Below are 22,607 nucleotides of genomic sequence, written 5' to 3'. Positions count from 1 at the left end.
CTTAGGAAAACAAATGAAACTCTGTATTAAAGAGATGGCAGTTACAGTGATGTGTAACGTAAACAGTGAACTGTAAGATGTCCACTTGGTTGCCAGATGATAAAAAGCAGTTTACTTGGATGCGGTGAATTAGTAGTTACCTGTAACTACCTTTCCATTTCATAAAAAAAGGTTAAGGAACTGTTTTTAAATCTATAACCTAGATGTGAAACCATAACCTATGTGTAAAAATGGACAAATCATGTAATATTTCAGGACACCCACTGAAGATGCCTTGTAAAAAAGGCAAAACGTGTCTGGGTGCATAAATAAAAATAAAAATTTCGATTTGCAGCATGGAAAAAAGGCATTTTCTTTGAAACAACTGCAATTTATTATACACTGTGCTCATAACACATTTCTTGTCAAAAGGTACAGAAAATCAACAGTTAAAGATGGCAGCACAATAATTTAAAAGGCAACAATAAAAATGGGGGAATTAACCAAAAGTCAATGGATGTTTGGGATACAATATCAGACAATACCACTTGACAAATCGGTGTTGGACATACAGAAAATTCTACCTACCGCATGGTTAACAATAGGTAAAGTGTTGAATGTTGGAAGGTTATGTATCTGGAGTGAAATATAACAACCAATGAAGACAAAGAACAAGAAAACGCTTATTTCTGTTGAAACGCGTGAAAAAGGTGGTTTTGAATTTCAAAGAAAGAAATAAAGACTTCAATGTTTGTTGATGACATGAGAACTTGGAAAAGCAATTGAATGGAATAGACAGTGTCTTGTAGGAGTACATACAATGAGATTAAAGTGGAATAAGGGTAATGGAATGTAATTGAATTAAATCACGCTATGCTGAGGGAATCTGATTATGAAATGAAACACTAAAATTTGTAAAAGAGTTTTACTAATGGGCAACAAAAAACTGGTGTTGACCGAAGTAGAGAGGATATAAAATTGTGCTGACTGGCTATAGAAAGCAAAGCATTTTTGAAAAATAGCTGTTTATTAATGTGTAGTATAAACTTAAGTTTTAGGAAATTTTTTCTAAAGGTGTTTATTTGAAGTGTAATGTTACATGGAAGTAAAATGTGAACAATAAGGTGTTCCGACAGGAAGCGAATAGAAGCTTTTGAACTGTGGTGCTGCAGAGGAATGCTGAAGATGAGGTGGTGAGGTTATGTAACTAATTGGGATGTACTGCAGAGAATTGGGGAGAGAGAAAATTTGTGTCACACCTTGAACGGACACATTCTGAGACATTGAGAATTTGTTCATTTTATTTGAAGGAAGTGTCGTGTGTGAAAATTGTAGAGGGAGACCAATAGATGAATACAGTAAACAGGTTCAAATGGATATAGGTTGTAGTAACTATTCAGAGATGAAGAAACTTTCACACAATGACTAGTTGTCGAGCTGCATTGAACCAATCTTCCGACTGAAGATGATTACAGCAACAAGAGGTTATTTTGCTGAAATTTCAATAATTTCAGTACTCATTTGTACAGTGAATCTTAAAGCAACATTACACCAGTTTTTTCACTGCAAAGCTTTTCATGTGGAGTTTAATATGAGAATGTTAAAATAGTTAGTATCGTGTTCCCTGAACCATTTTGCATTATAGATTGTAGTGATGTGGAATGAGTCATTATACAGTCACATTGCAAATTAATTTGTATGTATGGTTACATTCTGAACATTCTTAAATTATTATATCTTTATTTTATTTATTTTTGCGAAATGAAAAAAGATGTTAGTAGTTCCCACCCACCACTTTTTACAAATTACAATAATAGTAATTCTTCTACAGAATAGGAGTTGTCAAGGAGAAACTTTTTCAGAGTGTTACCAAACTTTACTTTGCTGTTTGTCAGACATTTTATATCACTGGGTAAATGATTAAAAAAATTTGTTGCAGCATTGTGAATCCTCTTTTATGCTAAAGGCAACCTTAATGTGGAGTAATGAATGTCATTGTTGCTAATTTATTTTCTCTGCAAAGGCGTAATTATATGAAATTTCTCACACTCATGTTTTATGTTGCTGGTCATAGTTTCTCTATCTGTGATGTTTAAAAGACATTTTATTGTATTTTTTAATTATCCAGTGACCGTCACACAATTGTATAGGATTTGTAATCACAATAAAACAAAAATAGATGGTTCAAATATACATAAAATACAACAGCAATTTATTAAGTGAATGAGACTGGTGTTCAGTTTTGGACATGCGGAAGGAACCTGTACCGGCATGAAATGACTGAGGAAAACCTAGATCAAGATGTCCAGACAGAGCAAACTTCATCCTCCTGAATATGAGATCACTCACTGTCTTAAATAACTGTAGTGCCACATTTGAGTGGCAGAAACGGGAAAGAGGGTGTAATGTCCCTTTGACGATGAGGTTGTTAGAGATGGTGCACAAGCTCAGATTTGGGAGAGGAAATTTGGAGTTCTTTTTTAAAGGAACCTTCCTTTCATTTTAAGTGATGTACAGACCCCTCGGAAGACCTAAATCAATGTGATGAGATGGGGTTTGAACAGCAGTTTTCCCGAATGAGAGGCCATTGTGCTAACCACTACACCGCCTTGCTTGGTAAGATAGAAAGGGAAGAGGCTTGCTAGCAACACACACACACACACACACACACACACACACACACACACACACACACCATCGTGATGACCAGATAGCTATAACACAGTCAGTCAAGAAATAGAAAGCGTGCTTTGTGGGCAGTAAAATGCCCATATAGTGACTTTTCCATCATGTATTTTTCACTCTGTAGCAGAGTGAATGCTGATTGAAATGTTAAAAGGTTGGATTCCTACTGGAGGTCATAATATTCCTAATTCAATAGTAGGTACTACTTGTCTGCTGCGCTGATGTTCTTAGCAGATTAAAACGTTGTGCCAGATCAGGACTCGAATGTGTGATCTTCGCCTTTTGCATGAATGTGCTCTACAAACTGAGCTACCCCAGCATGACTCAAGACTTGTCCTTGCAGCTTTACTTGTGCCAGTATCTCATCTTCCACTATCCAAACTTCATAGAAGTTCTGTGAAACTTGTGAGATTAGCAGTCCTGAAAGAAAGGACATTGCAGAGACATGGCTCAGCCATAGCCTGGGGGGGGGGGGGGGGGGATAATTTCCAGAACAGAATTTTTCACTCTGCAGTGGAGTGTATGCTGATATGAAACCTCCTTGCAGACTAAAACTGTATGTCAAACTGCGACTTGGACCCGGAATGTTTGCTGGATTTGAGTTCTGGTCTGGCGCACAGTTTTAATTTGCCAGGAAGTTTCAAGGACTTTTTGAACTGAATTTATACAACCACTTTGCCCAGGAGGTGTAGATGTTGCAAATGAAAACGAAGATATCCTGTAACTTTTTTACTAAATACCTCCAATGCATAATGACTTTAGGATCCTAAAGGTTTGAGATGCCACTGGTACAAGACTTTATGGAGATAAATCTGTATAAACGATTCCTGTTTCCTGTAAACTCTTGTGCTAGGAAAAAAAAAAGGAAAAGAAAAATGTAAGGCAAGACATGAGTAACTTTTGCAAATATTATTGAAACATTTTACATATATTTTAAGAAACTGTAAAAAACTTGTATTCACAGTTAAAAGAAATACTTGTTCATTATTGCTTGCATTGTTTTTCTATATGGTTTTCTTAAATGGCTTAAGGCAAATGTCAAGTTGATTCCCTTTCAAGGACAGTCAAATTCCATCTCTCCTTACCCAGTCTGAGCTTTTGCTGTCCCCAGTGACCTGGTCATTGACAGCAAACTAAACTCTTCCTTGATTTTTCTATAATACTGCAACTGCAGAGCAGTATACCATATTTCTGCAGGAATGTGGAACAGATACATATCTGACAAATAATTATTGGATGGTGAATTCTGCATGTGGCTGCTGAAAATAATAAAGTGATTTCAGTTTCGAGATTCTGTCATTTTCAGACACACTGAAAGCAAAGTCTCCAAATAAAAGATATCAAAGTTAGAATATCAGAACTTAAAACTGAAATCATAAGGGTAATTACATGTGATGTTATTGACTTCTCTAACATGCTGGAACATAGTTCCAAGCAGTCTGTATCCAAATAATTACGATTGTATTAATATATTCACTCTTTCACACACATTGTGAGCACAAGCCATGTTACAAGCACAATAATAGCAAACAGCTTACATAGAAATAAAAATTTCAACTGCTGTACGTGGCAAAATGAATTGGTCGTGTAGCTTATGTCGTATCACAATTGCACTAAAATGACAAGAATGTAAACACACATGGAGCATGGGAAGGAAAAATGCTTGAACACTCCTTTTTTTGGATTAGATTACCACTCTATCTTCATGTGTAATTGAGGCTGTGTGACAATCTTCCACTAAGTGTTTGCATATTATTCATTTGAACACTTTTGCTACCTTCACTTTTGCTGCATAAACACAGTAAGATTTGCTGTAGACACAGGATTGCCTGCTTTGTCTGTAGGTTAAATCGATAACATTTTTTTGCCAGGTAATGTTGAATATACTTTTAAAGCTGTTGGAGATAGACATATAAAGCATATGTTGACTGAACCACAAATGCTACATTATTTGTATTAGATAATGTAGCATCTACAGCTCATCAGTTTTCAACACTCGCTGTACTGTTAGAGGTGGGCTTTCCTTCCAGCCGTCATCCAAACACAACTTGTGAAGTGCCTGTTCATGGATACTTGCAATGGCCTTTGTATTCAACAGAATTACTCAGTTATGTGAATTCATTGATGCAGTGAAAGATCATACCCAAGGAATGAGAAGCGCTAAAATGAAATCACTCTGTTCACTAGTTTATACTCAGATCCAGTTTGAAAATGTAAAGTAACCTACATGTTGGGGTATTCACTTCAACTAGCTTTCTGACAACAACTCAGTACATTGTGGTGTGCACATTGGATTCGTGTTTAGTGCTTCTGTAGTCAGTACTTTTATAATTAAAGAAAATATTCAGTACAGCCGTAATTTATTATTTTTTGACGTTACAACAATAAGCAATTCTCAAAGAAACTTTCAGAGTGATCTGTATGTCTGGTATTCTTACCTGTTAAGTTAGGACTTTCTAAATATTTCTGAGCTTTTTCAAAGATGCAGTTAAGTTATTTTATAATGCATGCATGCTTTCTGCCTTAATGTTATTGAGCAGTTGTGTATTAGTTGCTGTGTGGTCCTCTTTCTCCATTTGGTGTATATATGCTTTAAAAGTTTGTGGCAGTGGTACTGGACAGCAATAAACATAATTTACTGAAAATTGTTCTTGGTATATATAAAACATTAGCTATACCTGCAGAATTTATATCAACTTATGCTGTAGCTACAGAAGAGATGACAGAGAAACAAACATAAAGTTAACATTAATTCAACATGGGTGCTAACAATATCATTTCTAAGCATATTTTGGAACAAAACTATATGTGATTATTTTCAAGTTAATTACACTTGCATTACAGTCTAGCTAATGAAAAACTCGTATGTTCAATTACTGGAGGTGACATGACATATAGCCAGTATTTCATGGTTTACCACTGTAGTTTTAAATTTAGAACTGGCGTCCATATTCCTTGTGCATGTGTAACTATCCCACAAGGCTCTCTCAGTAGTAAAATTTTGTAACATATAATTCAAATATGTAAATGTTCATATATCTCCAGAAGTGTGTGTGTGTGTGTGTGTGTGTGTGTGTGTGTCCTCTTCAGATATTCACACACACTTCCCTTCAAACCCAAATTCTGAACTTTCTGCATGCTACACATGGTGTTGACTGCCCATTATCATCATTCCTCACAGCTTTACCTGATTCCTGCAAGATTTCAGACATACGGTGCAGCCACACTGAAGTTGTTATTAAAATCATGGCACATATACATTACTAGCTGTTCCCAGCCTTGCATTGCTATGACTAGTCTCAGTAAATGGAAAAGAAATTAAAGAGAGAGAACACATTTCTAATATGTGCGGAAATTGGATATACTATCTCCCTCCTCCTCCCCCACCCCTCTTTTTATCCAGCTCCTCATCCTTCCCCCTCTTTCTGTCCACTACCATCTCTCTCTCTCTCTCTCTCTCTCTCTCTCTCTCTCTCTCTCTCTGTCTGTCTGTCTCACCTCCTCTCCCTTTCCTGTGTCCATCTTCTCCTTCCCCTCTCTCTGCCCAACTTCTTCCACCTCCTCTCTCTATCATCTTCTCTCCACATCCTATCTCCATTCCCTCCAACCTCTGTCCATTTCTTCTTTGCCCTCTCCGTGACCTTGAACCTTATTTATTGTTAATGCACATTCAGATTTTGTAGTGGTATTCTAAACATAAGCCAATAAGGCATATATAAACCTACATGTTTGCTAACAGTGTTTTACTATGCCCATCTGAACGTTAATTGGAGCATTCTGTAAAAATTTAATGTAAATCAGTCAAGAACTTTTGAAGATTTTTGATAATAATGTTTCCCCTTTATATATCACACATGTATTTAAGAAAAAAAAGGTGCAACATTGTCAAAATTTAAAGCAATCGGTGAAGAACATAGAGATTTCAGATTTCTAACACACACATTCACATTTTTGTTGGAATAGATGTTAATGTTCATTTGAACAAAGTCAATAAATCTCAAAGTTTTTCACAGAATGCTTTGCAATTTTGACAAGGTTGCATTTGAATATGTGTGTTTTTATATATCTCCTGAATTACCATATTGTGTGTGTGTGTGTGTGTGGGGGGGGGGGGGGGGGTGTTTGCTTCCCTTATATCAAGTGATTTTATTTTTTTTGTATAAATTGTGACTAAAAATTTTAGTTGCTACCAGGAATTTAACATAAGGACTTTTTGTTAGCAAGATTGTAATATAAATGTAGGTGTTTTGATAGTCATCTGCTATTTTTTATTTTAAATATGCTTGGAAATAGTTGGTATCCATGTTGAATTAATGTTAACCTTATATTTGTTTACTTGTCTGTTCTTCATAGCTATTGCCGAAGAACAGCTCATAGCTCCACTCAGGAAATTTTTTACGCTGTATCTGAATTCCATGGAGATTCCTTAGAAAAGACGAAGGCTGATACCATATCCTGGATTGTCCAATATTAGATTGACTTTCTTTTTTGTTGTGCTCTGTGTTGATTGGATTTCAATTTTGCATTGGCATTTTAGATGTCAGAGGTGGTCTTTGCTCTGGAGAAAACCATGTGCTGCAGTCTACAGGTTTAAAATGACTAGTGAAAACTGCCTGTTAATCATTGTAGCTTATCACTTCAATGGAACTTTCATGAACTGATGACCTGATGGGACTGCAGTATCTCAAGTTTGTAGATGACTCCATTAATAATGTTGGCTTTTCCTTTTGTTATTATTATGAAGGACAAACAGCCACATGCTACCAAGTGAATTAAAACTGGGCACGGCAAGAAAGGAAGTTGTTGTGTAGTTAAAGATGATGGGAAAATATTAATTAGGAAGCCTCATAGGGATTTGAACCTAGTTTCCTGAAGAATAAGTTTAGTGTCTTGAGCAGTGTATCACCTCACACTGTGAGTATGTTGATCATGTTAGCTTTATGTTGGCACTGTTTTTGTTGGAAATTGAAGTACGCTGTGCACATTGACTGTTGGGTTTAGTTCAGCCAGGATAAAAGAAGAAAGTGGTAGTTTTTTCTTCATTTTGGCTTTATGATTATTGGGTGCAAAATGTTTGCATTTATTAGTAAAGAATGACAGGTTTTTGGGGATAGGTTAAGGTGATGTAATGTAGCCGGGAATTTCTGAGGGAGCAAGCTCTCAGTAATAGATTCCTTCATGGCTTTAGAATAATTGGAAACAGAGTGGAAGAGATAAGACATTGATTATAAGGAAGGGGCTGTGGGATGTGGATAGTGGAGGATGAGTATGGTGTTAGGTAAATGTGAAAGGCAAATGACATAAAAGCAATTGACATAAAAGCAATTGAGAGGAAAGAATTGTGAATGGATTATTGGTTGGGATATAAGACAAAGATGAAATTAGAAGAAATTCTCATCAGGTGCAAAAATATTGAAAGGGTAAGAAAACTAGGCATAATGGAAAGTTCACAATGAGCAATTGCATTTTTCCCAAGTTGCCCATGTTAAATATATTTCTTGTAAATAACAAAATATACCCAGTTTTATATTTTCATTTTTACATATATGTTGGTATGTTTTCAGGAATCTCTGTTAACAGGAAGTTTGGCTTTGTGCAATTTGAAAGAGACAGTAGTGCAGCCGAAGCAATCAGAAATGAAAACGGATCATTATTCCGAGGCAGAAAAATTGGTATGCAAGTTTTGATATGCCTCCGGTACTACAGGTAGACGATGTAGTAATATTCAGTAAACTGATACGATGTGATTTTTGTGTATGGTGTGTGGTGTGTGGTGTGTGTAGTATTCTGTCTCACTCCTTTGTCAGCACATGTAGTGTGTGTGTGTGTGTGTGTGTGTGTGTGTGTGTGTGTGTGTGGGCGCGCGCGCGCGAGTGCGTGTGTGCACGTTCGAGCAAAGATCTGGAATGCCTCTAATAATTTCATGCAGAGTTGGGTAAGACATTCCTTGCACCTGTGGGATGCAGAATGGAATAACATTTTAAAATAGTGTAAAATGGTTTATTAGGTCATTAAGTTTTATATACTCTTGGATCAGTCAGTAATCAAGTTTCATTTTCACTTACTTGGCTTAATAATTTTTTGCTTTATAAGCTGAGGCTTAAAACATGTTGCAACATATTTTTGTCCACATAGCTTAAAGCAAAGCTTAATTAGTGACAAAGTGTAGCCTCATGTTATTTATCATCATAGCTTAAAGCAGAGAATAATTGGTAACTGATACTGGAGAGCATAAATTCAATAAAAAATTTTATCATGCAGTCACAGACCCTCAATTGTCAAAAGATGAAAAAAGAATTTAATTGAAAACGGCTGCTGTTAGTGTTAAATCTTAGCTTTTGGTGTTGCTAGTCTGATTAAAGAGAGTTCCAATAGCATTTCGTCCCTAATATTTGGGCAGATTGGGGAGAGTGTGCTGTAAAATTTTTATCATTCGCTAGAGTCACTTAATCTGGTTCTGTTACTACAGTGTTGTCTGTCACATGAAGTGAGTACAATTATTTTTCTCAGAACCTGGACCAAACAAATCTTTTCACATAGCACATCAATAACATTAAGCTGCATGACAAGATGCTATGAAATGTGATTGAAATTACTCTGTTATTTTAAATTACTATATTACCAGTAAAAGAAGAAGGCGAAACAGTTCATTTCCGATGGGTAGCTCTGGTTCCATGCACCTCTCTTTTAACTTGAAGACATTGCAATTTCAGTGAGACTCTAGTTCTCGATAAAAGATTCTCTGGAGCAGTCTATTCATTTGAATTCAGATTGCCACATTACTCACATGGACAGCAGTTACTCAATTGTAGTTTGGCAATTTGATTACTCAGTCGTGGTTTCACCTAAATATTTATTCATTATTATGTGAGAGAAATTAAAAGTCTTTATGATCAAGTTTTGTGTGAAATTAATATGATGATATATTGTACTCATACCTCTAAAAACACTTTTAAACAAGACTACTTTGTTATTAAAAAAAGGATGAGAAACTTGTAACCAACATTAATGAAAACCTCCAACTGTTGGGTGAGTTCCTTAAACAGCCAGTGACACACACTGAACTGAAAACGAGCTTGCAGCAGAAAGAATAAATCCAAACACTGATCATGAGACACAGTCAGAAACAACAGTCTGATTACAAAGCTTATTTGTGGAAATATGGAGGTCTACATAAGCTCAGCAACCTACAGCACTTGTTGCAAGAAATTTGGAACATGGGCAAAATTTGCTGTGACTGGGAAAGCATAATGAAACATTTGCTAAATAAAAAAGGGAAACAGAACTTGTTAAATAACTTTAGAGGCATCTTACTGTAGCAGGGCCATACAAGGTCCTTTCAGTGACACTAGTTTCTGCTGGAGGACCGAGGGGATTGTGCTGGTTTCTGAAAAGGATGATCCTGTGTAGAACAAAAACAGAGCTTCCAGCAACAAGAAGTACATATAATAAAGATTAAGCAAGAAGCTCCCTGACAGCTTGCAATGCTGTTGCCAGCTTTTAACTGTGAAGCACCAACTGCTGCAGGTGAAAAGAGTTGCTGTCTACAGAGCTCTGACAACACTGAGGCATTGTCATACAGACTTTTACAAGATCACATTATGTTGACTGAGGTAAGCTCACAAAGCTGTCTCACCCAGCCCACTGCAACTGTAAGCGATCAGCTTACACTGACTCAATTACAGCTGTATTTATTAATTTCAGGCAGCATATTTTCGTCTTCGTAGGATCACACATTGACATACTTTTAACAAATACTACCTTAAAAGTTAATTTTGTGGGTCAGATTTGGGAAACATTTTAAGAGTGGAAATGAGAGTAAGATAAAGGGTTGGTCCAACTTTTCAATGTGACTTTGTCAAGTTCTTGTGAAGATGTGGAAATGTGAAAGATTGGCAACACTAATATTTAAGTGCAATACAATGCAAGATGTCTGCAATGTTCTGTATTGGTTGTCTGGAATTTAAGCGTGCATTGCAGTATCCAAATTCTTGAAATAAATATGATTCTTTCCTGCTCTCATGACGCCATTGTGATTGTCATGGCCATTTTTCTTCCATGCCTGGCCTCATGTTTCCCAAGGCAGAACTCGATGACGCAGACTAGACCACGCAACCAGCAGATACCATGAACACAGTAAGATTGCTATCGTCTATCTGGCTTGCAGCTATACTGTGACTGTCCACTCCACAATAAATATACATAGATAAAACAAACTTTTAAACAGCAGGCTATACCAACTGATTAATTTAATAAACTTATTATGGCAATTATCATAATTCGTTGATTCAGTAATGCTTGTGGAACATGCCACGTCACCAAAGCGATATGTCGCACTACATTCCTCTTGGAATGTCTCGTGTATGCAACAAAATAGGAGGTGAAGGTCTTGTTTGAGAGCTGTAGAGAAGTAACAAAAAAATTGTAAATCTGATTAGCTGTTTAGCTCCTAATCTTTCTACCAATACACTAATCCAAGTCAGAACTTATATTTGAAATGAAAAGCCCTGAATGTTTTCTAGAACAAATATGTACACTACCAACTGAAGATAAAATGGCCACTCTATATTGTTTTCAGTAGTATTAATGCTTACTGCATCCAGTAATGATCCATAAACAATATTATCTTATAATATGGTGAGAAATGGTGATGGCTTTCGGAGTGCATGCCACTAGTCCCCCCTACTACTATCATAAGCTCAAGAAAGTATTTGGTAATTACTCTTATGCACTGCAATGTAACAGTCTGTTACAGAAAGCAAGGATTTTGTCTTCATTGCAAGGAGCTTGAGGATGGCAATCTCTTATAAAGTTTTGCACTTGCAAATTATTTTTTTTAAATTGCAAACCTCTTTATCAGTCTCTTATACCACAAGAAATCACTACCTGCAACCGTCTGTGTAATGATGGTAAAAGTAAACCTGTGTTCTTTATTCATTTCAACAATGTGTGCTGTGTCTTCAATGGTGAATGAATAATGTGGATTGTGTACACTGTTCAGTCTGTCAACATAAGTCAGATTTGTTTAAAGATTAACCCATGCATGCATTGCCAGTTTATAGTAAGAAGGGTTGTCATCGTGGAAAATACCCTAATGAATTGGCGATACCATGGCAATGAACATTCAGCTATTATCACGAAGTGCATAATGCTGAAAATCTGCCTTGTAGTGATCACCTGTGGTCAGCAGCACTGGAAAATGTAACGACTACCTACAAATTATGGATTGTAGATACTGTGAGGAGAATACACTAGTACTGTGTGCTGCCTTTTTAGAGATAACTGGGAAGGTTGTGTCTACACAGATATTACACATCTGTCTCCGCATAATCAATTCAGCCTCTAGGCACCTATTACATAGTTAGTTGGAACGATTCTTTTATCGAAATGTGGTACAAGTCAGTTCACAAGATATTTATGCGGGATCAGTGTTAACAATAAAAAAAGTTTAAATCCCCCCCCCCCCCCCCATATCAGTTTTTAAATAGAAATTTGTAACTGGAGTAGGAGGAGTTGTCTGGGAGAAATATCTTTAAGTTGGATTTAAAACTTGCTTTCCTACATGTCAGGTGTTTTATGTTGTGATTGAAAATTTTTGTTGCTGCATACTGAACTACTTTCGGAGCCACTGACAGCTTTAATTATTGGTAATGTAGCTCATGTTTCCCTCTAGTGTGGTAGGTATGGACATCACTGCTCTTATCAAATTGTGATGGATTATTTATGACAAATTTCGTTAGTGAATGTATATATTGTGATGATGCAGCTAAAATGCCTAGCTCCTGGAAGAGATACCCACATGATGTCAGTGGGTGATCACTACTTATTATTCTTACTGCTCACTTTTGTGCAATCAGTACTTTCTTTCTAAGTGACGAGTTAACCCAGAAAATTATTCCACGGTACATTATTGTGTGGAAATACGCAGAATGTGTCAGGAGGTTGATTTGTTGTGTCCAAGATTACTAATTATGCGAAGAACAAAAGTAGGTGAACTTAATTGTTGTTAGAAGCTCAGTAATATGCTTCTTCCAGTTGAAGTTTTCATTGATATGTGCAAACAGCACAAAGCACTCCGCTACACATTGTGTGAAGGTGGCTTGCAACAGAACACTTGGAAGGGAACATGGTTATTGGTATTGGGTTCCCATTGCCAATGAGTTCCGAATTTGTATGATGCTTGATGATCATTGTGGAAGAGAGTGGAGGTAGCCAGGTAGCAATACATATCTTAAGTATGCAGTTCCTTTGGTTCAGAAAAGGCACAGGGCAGTCATGTTTTGGTCTGGAATTGTTTAGGAATGTAAAACACCTCTCATCACTACTGAGGATAGTTTGAGGGCTGTGTAGTATCAGAAAAGGGCCCTTAAATCTATTCTTCAATCCTGCATTCAAAATTTCAGCCGTAGGTTCCTTTCAGGACAATAATGCATGAGTACCCGATGCTTAACTTTTGAACTCCTTCCTACAGGAGGCAGAAATGAATGAAATGGAATGGCCAGCTGTCTCTGCCGGTGTGGACCTGATTGAACATTGAAACTTGTTGTGCATTGTTGTAAGAACCTTCCTCACAAACTGAATAATTTCTGAAAGTTGGCCATCGAAGAGTGGGACGCACTTTAGCAGTAGCACCTCAACTATCATGTAGACAGCATGTTCAGGAGGGTCCAAGTTTGTCACAGTACATGACGTGGAGTGATACAGTCTTGAATGTTACCTAGCAGCTAATTTTAATTCCATAGGTGTGCAAAAAATATGCAGTTCCAAACAATTTCATTTTGTTAATTTTGTTTTCATTTCACAGTAAAGTTATTCTTTCATTCCCTGCTCCTCTTGAACGTATAACTATACGTATTCTCAGGTATGCAGATAGAGCTGCTGCTTCCCCCTCCCCCAATTAAAAATAAATTAACTTTCAGGTGACCTACGTGCAGTGGTTGTGGATTGGAGTGAGGAGGAGGGGAATTGATAGAGATCATGCAGTGCACTTGGTGCTGTCCAGTTGTTTTAGGCTTACTCAAAAATGTGGGGATTGTTAGATTTATTTTCTAAAACCCACCCACATCAAAGTGTTATGTTAATGGTGTTGGATCAGCTGTGGAGGAAATTGGAAAAACCTAAAGGTGAAGAAGCTTTTTTTATAAGTGATGTGTTCCAATCCACACGTGTTAACCTTCACCATCAACTTAAAAGCAGTCTCAGTTTAAGAAAATTTGAATTGTATGGTAACGATGCTTTCCCCTTTGTGAGGCGTAACCGTACAGAGCCTCATTGACTTTACCACTTAGCTGCCCTTTCTTTTTCTCCTCTCTGGGAATTTAAATGCAAACCATGTTGAAGCAGGAATCTGCTACCAACTGCTGCAGGAGTGCAGCTGATAGAGGCTCCTGTCTCAGAGGATCTTGTTCTGGTGACAAAGTGCATGCATAGCACTGCTGTTGGCCCATTTTCACCATTGATCTTTTGCTATAGCCTCTTGGCCGCATGCCCAGTCCTTGGCAGGGTCATTCCATACCAACTGATCTAGAGTCCCCACCTAAACATCACAGATTTTCTTGAAATTTGATGTGTTTATTCCAATACTTACCAAATGTAATTGTGCAGTTTCTTAGAAACTATATTTGAGGTGTTGCACTCATTGAAGTGAGGATGATTAAAACATTGTGTGTGTCATTGCAGATCTTTATAATTTTTTTACAAATGATTACGTATTAGATCAGACTGTTCTCTCTGTGAAACTTGCTGCATCAACTCACTGCCAAGTGTAAAAACACACCTCTAAATTGCAGGATTAAATGTTGAATAGTCTGGTTACTATGGCCATTCAAAGTTGAGAAAAATTTTGTCTGCTCAAATATTTTCTGAAGTTCGGCCATTAATTTTTCATAAACAAATAGCTTTAGGAATGTCTCCTTTTGTAAGAATGTAAAGTATTTTATGACAGAGTCATGAAGTCCTGGGCATTACAGTTATTTAGTTTGGAGATATTCTAAGGTAAAGAGTATTCCTAAAAATGCTTCCACCGTATTTTACTCTTTTTTGAAGTCCTGTATCTTCAATTTTTACCGTTAACTGCCATTTGAAACAGCTCCCTTCTTTATGAAAATGTGACCACTTGTCTGTCTGGCTCCATCAATTGAAAAGAACTGTGCTAAAAAAGGATGCTAAAAAGGTGGGTGGTCAGCTAAGTAAATGGTATAAAGTGCTGTCACCTGTTTGCAATAAAATACCAGGAAAATTAGCGTGAAGGATTATGCTTCTGACACATGTATCTGTAGTTAAGGTTACCAGCTGTGCAGAATTTGAAGTGCTGACAAGCTGCAGAGAAGCTCACAGCCATTTGGATAGTGAAGTATAAGTGGCACTGTATTGGTAAAAAGAGCAAAAAAGGCCATGGCAGAAAGTCTACTAAGAGTGGAATTGCGTGTTAGGTGATAACTGGGAAACATGAAGAGAGTGTGCCTTCCATGGAATATCTGAGGGGGGCTCTGAAAAACAAAAGAGCATCAAAGGGTGTAGTGGGCATAGAGGATAGAATTCAGCTATAAATGGCAGTGTGAGACCAACAATAGTTCCCAGTTTGGTTGGAGTCCAGGTGGCGGGTGCACCTAACTGCAAACCCACAGCATCTGAAGAAGACAACTAGGTTGGTCTTCGAAATTGTGTATAAAATGGAAACAACAACTCAACAGAACACTTGAAGCACACCATTAATCAGTCACACTAATAATACCTGCGAGATCACATTGGAAAAGTTGTTTAAAATTTTTGACAAATAAAGATGTAGTTCTGACCAGGGTGCAGAACCACTGCTTTGCCCTTTAAGGGTAGTGCTTTTACTGACTGAGATGTCCATTTCCAAACTCTTCAAAGACTCTTGTGCACCTTGTTGACCTAATATCCTAAGGAGAATGGGTAATGTGTTAGGTTTTGTCTCATGACAATGTGTTAGGTTTTGTCTCATGAAGGATCTTTCTGCATTGGAGTATATCCTATTATGGAGTTTCATGCCACATTAAAAGGTGTAGTAGATTGGGATTCAACCTGTCCTCGTTTCTTTAATGTGCTCAGATGCTTCATTGATAACAGCCCTGATAGTAGGCTTGTGTCTTGCTTTCTTATATGACCATTCATTGATAGTAAATCGAATGCTGATGTGAAACACATGTTAGACTGTCATATGTGACATAAAGATTACTGTTAACAATTGCTTTACCAGAATTAATAACAGAAAAGTTATGTATGTAAAACTTTTTTACCAAATAAAATAATACATTAAACTAGTGAACCTAAAATAATACATTAAACTAGTGAACCTTAAAGGTTGATTAGGCTTTGTTGGACACCAGTTTATATTTGCATGAAAAATAATATGTTTCAGAGGTGAATCCTGCAAGAGTGTATGGCAAAAGACCACGCCCAAATGATGGACCAGGTCCAAGAAGAGCAGATTCGGCAGATCGCGCAGACTCTTTCCGGGACCGATCACCTGTTGATGACAGGTCTCGCGGTGACAGGCCCGACTGGAGGGACCGGGAGAGAGACAGAGACCGCGATCGTGAACGTGACCTGGAGAGGGAGCATGAAAGGTATCAGTTTGTTCTGGTCTGTAGTCGGTGCTGGTGAGGCTGTTGGTGATTGCTGCACTGTAGATGCAGTACATACCAGGCAAAGTTTCCACTAGTTTTGTTTTCAAGTGGCTGAATGAAATTGGTAAAATTTGGTGCTTCTTTAATTGGTTGAAAAAAAAATGCCAAAAATACACTCCCCACCCCATCTCATCTCATACTCAAACCTCCACATCATCCCCACCTGTATTGTTTAAGAGCTATGGAAAAGTCTCTTCTTAATGTTATATAGGGAAGTTGTCAGTTTACTGTTATGAAAGTCCTTCAAAAGTTCACCACATTACTTTATTCCTTGTATATGCTGTCCTGCAGCCTTAACAATTTGTATGAAATGCTTGCTGCTGTAATAATAATTCACCAGAACTGCTTTTTAGGGTTCCATACCTCAGTCTGTAAAAACAGAACTCTTATAGGATCACTTTGTTTGTCAGTCAATCTGTCCAACTCTTAAAGACCTCTTTTTCTCTGGAACAGATAGATAAGTTGAAATTTATGCTATGTACTAGGGTCTATGGTCCCTTGGCAGCATGGAAAATTTAAGCTTCCAAGGCAGTCAATGGAATCAAAAGATAAGGCCATTATGCCACATATTTTGATATTCACAATCACACTCACTTATCTTTAACCTAGAATCATGAAATTTACCAAGGAGTCAAAATTCACACCACAGGTATGGGAAAAATCCGAAAATTGTTAATTTGTAGTTACATCACAGGAAACAATTCTCATTTGTTATCTGTCTGCCTGTCTAGACCACTTTTTTCGGGAATGGGTAGACATGTTAATTGAAATTTGTCATATACTAAAATCTACAATCCCTTTGCCAGATATCATCACAGATCCTCTTGTTCTTTCCTCTTGTGCCGCACTACTTCCTGAAACCTAAGGAGACACTTTTAAATTTGGTGTTTTTTGGTGAGATGCCCAGAGCAGATGGGTCTGGTAGTAGCTAATGCCAGTCCAGGTTGGGAGTCTATTGCATTTGTATGTCGTAATCTAAAAGTTGCTGTGACAGATAGATCATGTAACAGAGATTGCTTAAATAACCCGAGCACTGCAGACAACCATTGTGAGTGTGTAAACTTTGGTCCCATTGATTACTGCGCAGAGCTTGCCACAATGTCTACTTAATGTTGCCACAGAATGCGTAGACATCGCAGTATACTATTACAGTAGCAACAGTTATATTTCTTGTCTGATTAGAGTATTAAATTTCAACATGGATTTTAAAACCAAACCCCAAAATGCAACTTTTCTATATTTGTCTTGGAAAGTAAAGTTACCACTAATAAGCCAAGGCACTATAAGAGGTATGAAGCAGTGTTATCAATTTTCTTTTAGTTATCACTTACAAATCTGGTTCAAATAATCATTTGAATTTAATTTTTGATTTTCATACAAACTAATAAACCCGCATTTGACCCCAATTTCACCTGATTATAGGTGAGGATAACACCGAAGAAGCTATGGTGGCGTAAATACGTAATCGCTCTCGCCTTATAGATACCAGTGTTGTAGTTATTCATTTTGTTGTTCTCTCTCTCTCTCTCTCTCTCTCTCTCTCTAAAACACACACACACACACACACACACACACACACACACACACACACACTCGAAATATTTATTAGTAAACTTTTAGTTTTGATGGAAATTTAAGTCCCCGGGTAAAGTTCTGAAATTCATTTTGGTTTGAAGAGGAATATCAGATTTCAGTATCTATTAGCAATTTTCTCTCATAATTACATAACTTTAGTCATTATAATTTAAAAATTTAAATGATGCCTGAGTGTAATTATCACGAAAAATTGCAATCGCCAATCTTCAAACTTTTGTTCAGCTAACTCGAACATTATTGGTCTTGCTGATTAGCATATCATGTTAATATAACCCCAGAATTAGTAGCATAAATGAAAAATTGCAATACCAAATGCCGGTTGGGGGAGGAAAAAAAAAACAACACTCAAAACAGTCTCGAAACTCTTTGAATTCTTAGGACCGATATCTTGCCAGTACCGAATTGTCGAATACTCTATTCCTGGTAAAACATAACTATCCCAGTTCATCAAACCATTTAAAACGTAACCAGGTTAAGAAGCCCAGCTCCAATGTCAAATCTAATGTAACTTCTCACATCAGCTCCATTCGCCAAATCTGACGTAGCAATCCCATCAATTCAGGTTTAACATAGTACGGCTGATCGTACCATGTTTTACATTTTCAGAGTTGATAACTGTGCTGCAGAAAGTCTTGGGCACTACCAGACGTACACCAATTAATCTGTTGACAACATTTGTTTATTTCCAAACATATATACAACAGCTGACTGTCCCAACTTCACAGGATCCGGAACACACCAGCTAATACTCCAACTGCACTACTCAAAGGCTTTGGACAAGGGGTACTTATACATCTTTCAACAATTACGTTCTCTGACATTTTTATGTTTTTCATGTTTGATGTTACAATTGCTATAAGTTAATCCAGCAAACTGACATAAGAGCTCTAGTGAAAATTAAAACGAGAACAATGATAATGCATATTTCCGAAATTAACAGTCTTTTACAAGTGCAATTTTGAAACATACATATAGTTAACAATTAAGTTCTTATTATTCAGTCCAGAACATTCTCAAATATCTTTACATAATTTAATTAATTATGCGATTTTGTGAAACAATTTTGAGCTGGTAATATTTCTACATCATCAGAATTACAAATCGAACATTCAAAATGACCTTTTACGACATTTGAAGGCTAAAATGAGGAATAATTACATACATCACAAAATCTTTAAATCATGTTACAAAAAATTGATGAATCGTTCTTCTAACATTATTTATGATACAAATTGTCTTTCTGAATTAAGTTATGTCTCCAGTTTAAACAAATCGTTTCTAGTTTTCGTAATATGTGGACATTGCACTGAATTTCTAATTGCAGATTTTTAGTTGGTGATTTCCGTAAGAATATGTTGTCCTGACTTGCAAAGATACATAAATGTTAAGCTTTTTAAAAATTAATGGTTTACACAGTTAATTTGCATTATGGTAAACAATGAATGTTTCTAATTGAATTATAATTATAAAACTGAATGAAGGTTACTGACATTTATGCACTATTAACACTGATTCCAGAACTTGATCTCTCTCTTGAAAACATCCCGAAATTCATATCAAAGTGATAATGACTTCTCCTAACTGTACATTACTTTACTTTATTAAGAACATACATTAACTGGTCTGTGACACAATGTAACATTTTCATTATAACTATATCACACTGTTGCACTAAGTGACCTTATTCACGAAGTCCCCTTATACACTACCCACATCTATTTTAGTGTGTATCGCATACTATTAAATATACTGTATCGGGAACTCCACACGACCCAGTACAGCCTGTTTCGTTACACCGGGATGTATTAACTGTCTATACATGTAATTGAGTTTGTACGGAACCCTTAGATTGCAAGTCTTTCTCACACTTGGCTAGCTTCTTTTTTAGATACTACCAGTATTGAGCATTTTCAAGCAGTACATAGATACAATCCACATATTGTTAGTATGTAGCGACTGAGTTGTATTGCTCTCTCAGTGCAGTGCAGTGCAGTGCAGTGCAGTGCAGTGTCGGTTGTGTTGTAGCTGTCAAACAACTTTCTGCACCAGCCACCAGGGGTGCTGATATCGATGGCGAATTACTCTGAGGCGTCTTGGAGCTTTTATATTGAGATGTGTGTTCTCTTGTGTGTTATTTCGTAACTACCATTAAATAGTTTCACACTACAGGGTACATTTTGTCTTTTGAGTAGACTGTTTATCACAAAGTTATTTACTATAGTTTCCAGCAAGGAACTCTAGTCGTTATGAAACATAATGAAGCGACAGATCACACCCTTTAATATTCAATTCTGCAAACCTCAGGCTAGATGACAGATAAGTCCACAATGATTAACTTAGTATGACCGCAATGGTCAGTGGTGACTCTGATGTGATCTAGCGTGGGAAACAACAGGTGTGTGTCACTAAATCAGATCTGATAATATGGAATCATCAGAGACGATAATGCCATCCATTTGACAGCTTGCATTGCGTCTATCCATGCTTTGTCAACACAACCCAGGATTTTGGGTCACACTAGTGGAAGCCAATGTCCTCTGTGTGGATATTACAACCAGCTCCACCAAATTCACTTTGGTCATTAGCCAGCTTGGAGCAGTGTTACGCCACTGAGTGGAAGGCATAATTGCACTCCCCCCCCCCCCCCCCTCTCTCCCTGCCGTGGCCAAAGTGTATGAAAAAAAGGAAGATCTAGGGGACTAGAAACCTTCCCATTACTTACAGCATTTGCACTATAAGGTGGACACTGAAACAGTGGCAGACAACCTGCTTGACACATTGCTGAGTAGTTGTCTGTTGCCACCAGTGAAAGCCATAGGAGGTGTCTCTGAAACAGGTGACAGAGCTGACCGACAGAATTGCGGATGCTATTTTTCCTCCCCAATTAGTGTGTTGGTCACTTTATGCAGTAAGGTCTCGATAAAGCAGAGTAATCCAGTTCCTTTGACTATGTTCTCCACCTCAGTTGGCGCACTGTCACATTGTAGCTCAGTAGTGGTCACATGGGCAGCTTATGACAGTCTGACAGCTAATGTTGAGAGGCCCTTACAAAGAGGACTGACGAGTTACTATCCTGGTGAGGTAGCAGCAGCAACAGAAGCTGGTAGCACAGCAGATCTAGTAGATGTTCCTCGGCTACTTCGTCAACTTCTATCCGTGAATAACACACCATTTGCTGGCACTGTAAGAGATTCAGGGACCAGGCACACAAGTGTGCATTGCCTTGTGCGTATCCAAATGCTTGAGGCAGTTGGTTGTAGGTGATGCCTCTAATTGACAAGTGACATCCCAGTGCCTCTTTGTCAGTGACTGGAAGCTGGGCTACAAATATCTGTTGGATACTGGTTTAGGCATGTACATCTTTCCCTGGAGACTGCTTTGCTGTCGTAGGCCAGTGAACTATCTTCTGTCTATCTGCTGTGAACAACTGTTTGATACTGATCTATGGCGACAATCGGATGGAACGAGATCTGCGGCTGTTCGTATGGGATTTCACAATCACAGATGTCACAGAACCCATTATTGGTGCTGATATGTTAGCATACTACCACCTGTTACTGAACATTGAAAAAGCACGATTGGTTGACGGCATACAAACAAATGATTGATTGACGGCATAACCAGTCTGTTGATATCTGACTTCCATCACTGTACAACAGAGTAGTTACCCAATGTTGTGTAGGTGAATGTTGGGGAGTATGTGCAACTACCATAATGACTCCCGGCTTTGACGTTACCCCTAGGAGCACCAAAAGAGGAATGTCATGATACTGTTCATCACATCAAGACTGAGGATGGCCCACCAGTCTCCTGTCAACCATGACATATGGCTCCAGAGTGATGATAAAGCAAAGCCAGAATTTGATGCCATGCAGAGAGAGGGAATTACATGTCAATCCAGTAGCCCATGGTCCTCCTCTTTGCATCTTGTGCTAAAGAGAAACAATGGAGATTACCATGTCCTAAATGTCTAGACAGTGCCGGATCAGTATCCCATTCCTTTACTTCGAGATTGCAACTACATGGTACATGGTGCGACAATTTTTAGTGTACCAGACTGTGCTAAGGCACATACTGATATACCCATAGCAGAAGATGATGATCCAAAAACTGTAGTCATTAGCCCATTAGGTTTACTGTAGAGTCTGTGTATGACATTTGGATTCCGAAATGCTGCACGAATGTGGCATTGGTTTAAAATTAGTTTTGCAAGGACTGCTCTTCTTTTTTGCATATTTGGATATAATCCTCATCTTCATGTCAGCTGTGAGACAGCTTGAGCAACATTTGATGCAAGTTGTGGAATGGCTAAATAAATATGGTGTAGTGCTAAATATAGTCAAGTGTGTTTTTGAACAGCCACAGAACGTCTTTTTAGGACGCCAGATGTAATCCGAAGGCTTGCTTCCTCTGCCTGATAAAGTAAAAGCCATTTTGCAGATAGCACACTCACACGCATGCCATTTAGGAGTTACTATGGCATTTTTTCATAATATTAATTTGTAACATCGGCATTTGCCGAACTTGGCAGCATTACAGGCTCGTCGGTCCAAAAATCAAAGGGGGCTTCACCAGTCCATGGACTGACACCATGATTTCGCCTCTTGAAGCGGCAAGGCTTAGAAGTACCCCTCACACCAGTAGTTGACATAAGCCAAACAGCGATTTAAACAATGATGAGGGCTGTTTGGCAACAAT

General features: G+C 37.7%; 1 protein-coding gene across 3 annotated transcripts in view; it reads left to right on the top strand.

Moving 5' to 3' along the window:
• LOC124605317 (nuclear receptor coactivator 5) overlaps window positions 1-22,607 on the top strand; it is a 154,113-nt gene that overhangs the window by 29,943 nt on the left and 101,563 nt on the right. For 2 of the 3 annotated variants that reach the window (XM_047136903.1, XM_047136904.1), the window contains exons 3-4: window positions 8,229-8,336; window positions 16,046-16,253. In XM_047136903.1, the coding sequence (XP_046992859.1) occupies window positions 8,229-8,336; window positions 16,046-16,253 (316 nt within the window). The remainder of the gene's footprint in view (window positions 1-8,228; window positions 8,337-16,045; window positions 16,254-22,607) is intronic. The other variant, XM_047136905.1, reaches the window with a different exon arrangement.

Source organism: Schistocerca americana, chromosome 3, assembly GCF_021461395.2.
Source record: "Schistocerca americana isolate TAMUIC-IGC-003095 chromosome 3, iqSchAmer2.1, whole genome shotgun sequence".
NCBI classification, from domain to species: domain Eukaryota; kingdom Metazoa; phylum Arthropoda; class Insecta; order Orthoptera; family Acrididae; genus Schistocerca; species Schistocerca americana.
The sequence above is the reverse complement of the archived record's forward strand: the minus strand, read 5'-3'. Positions and strand labels throughout refer to the sequence as shown.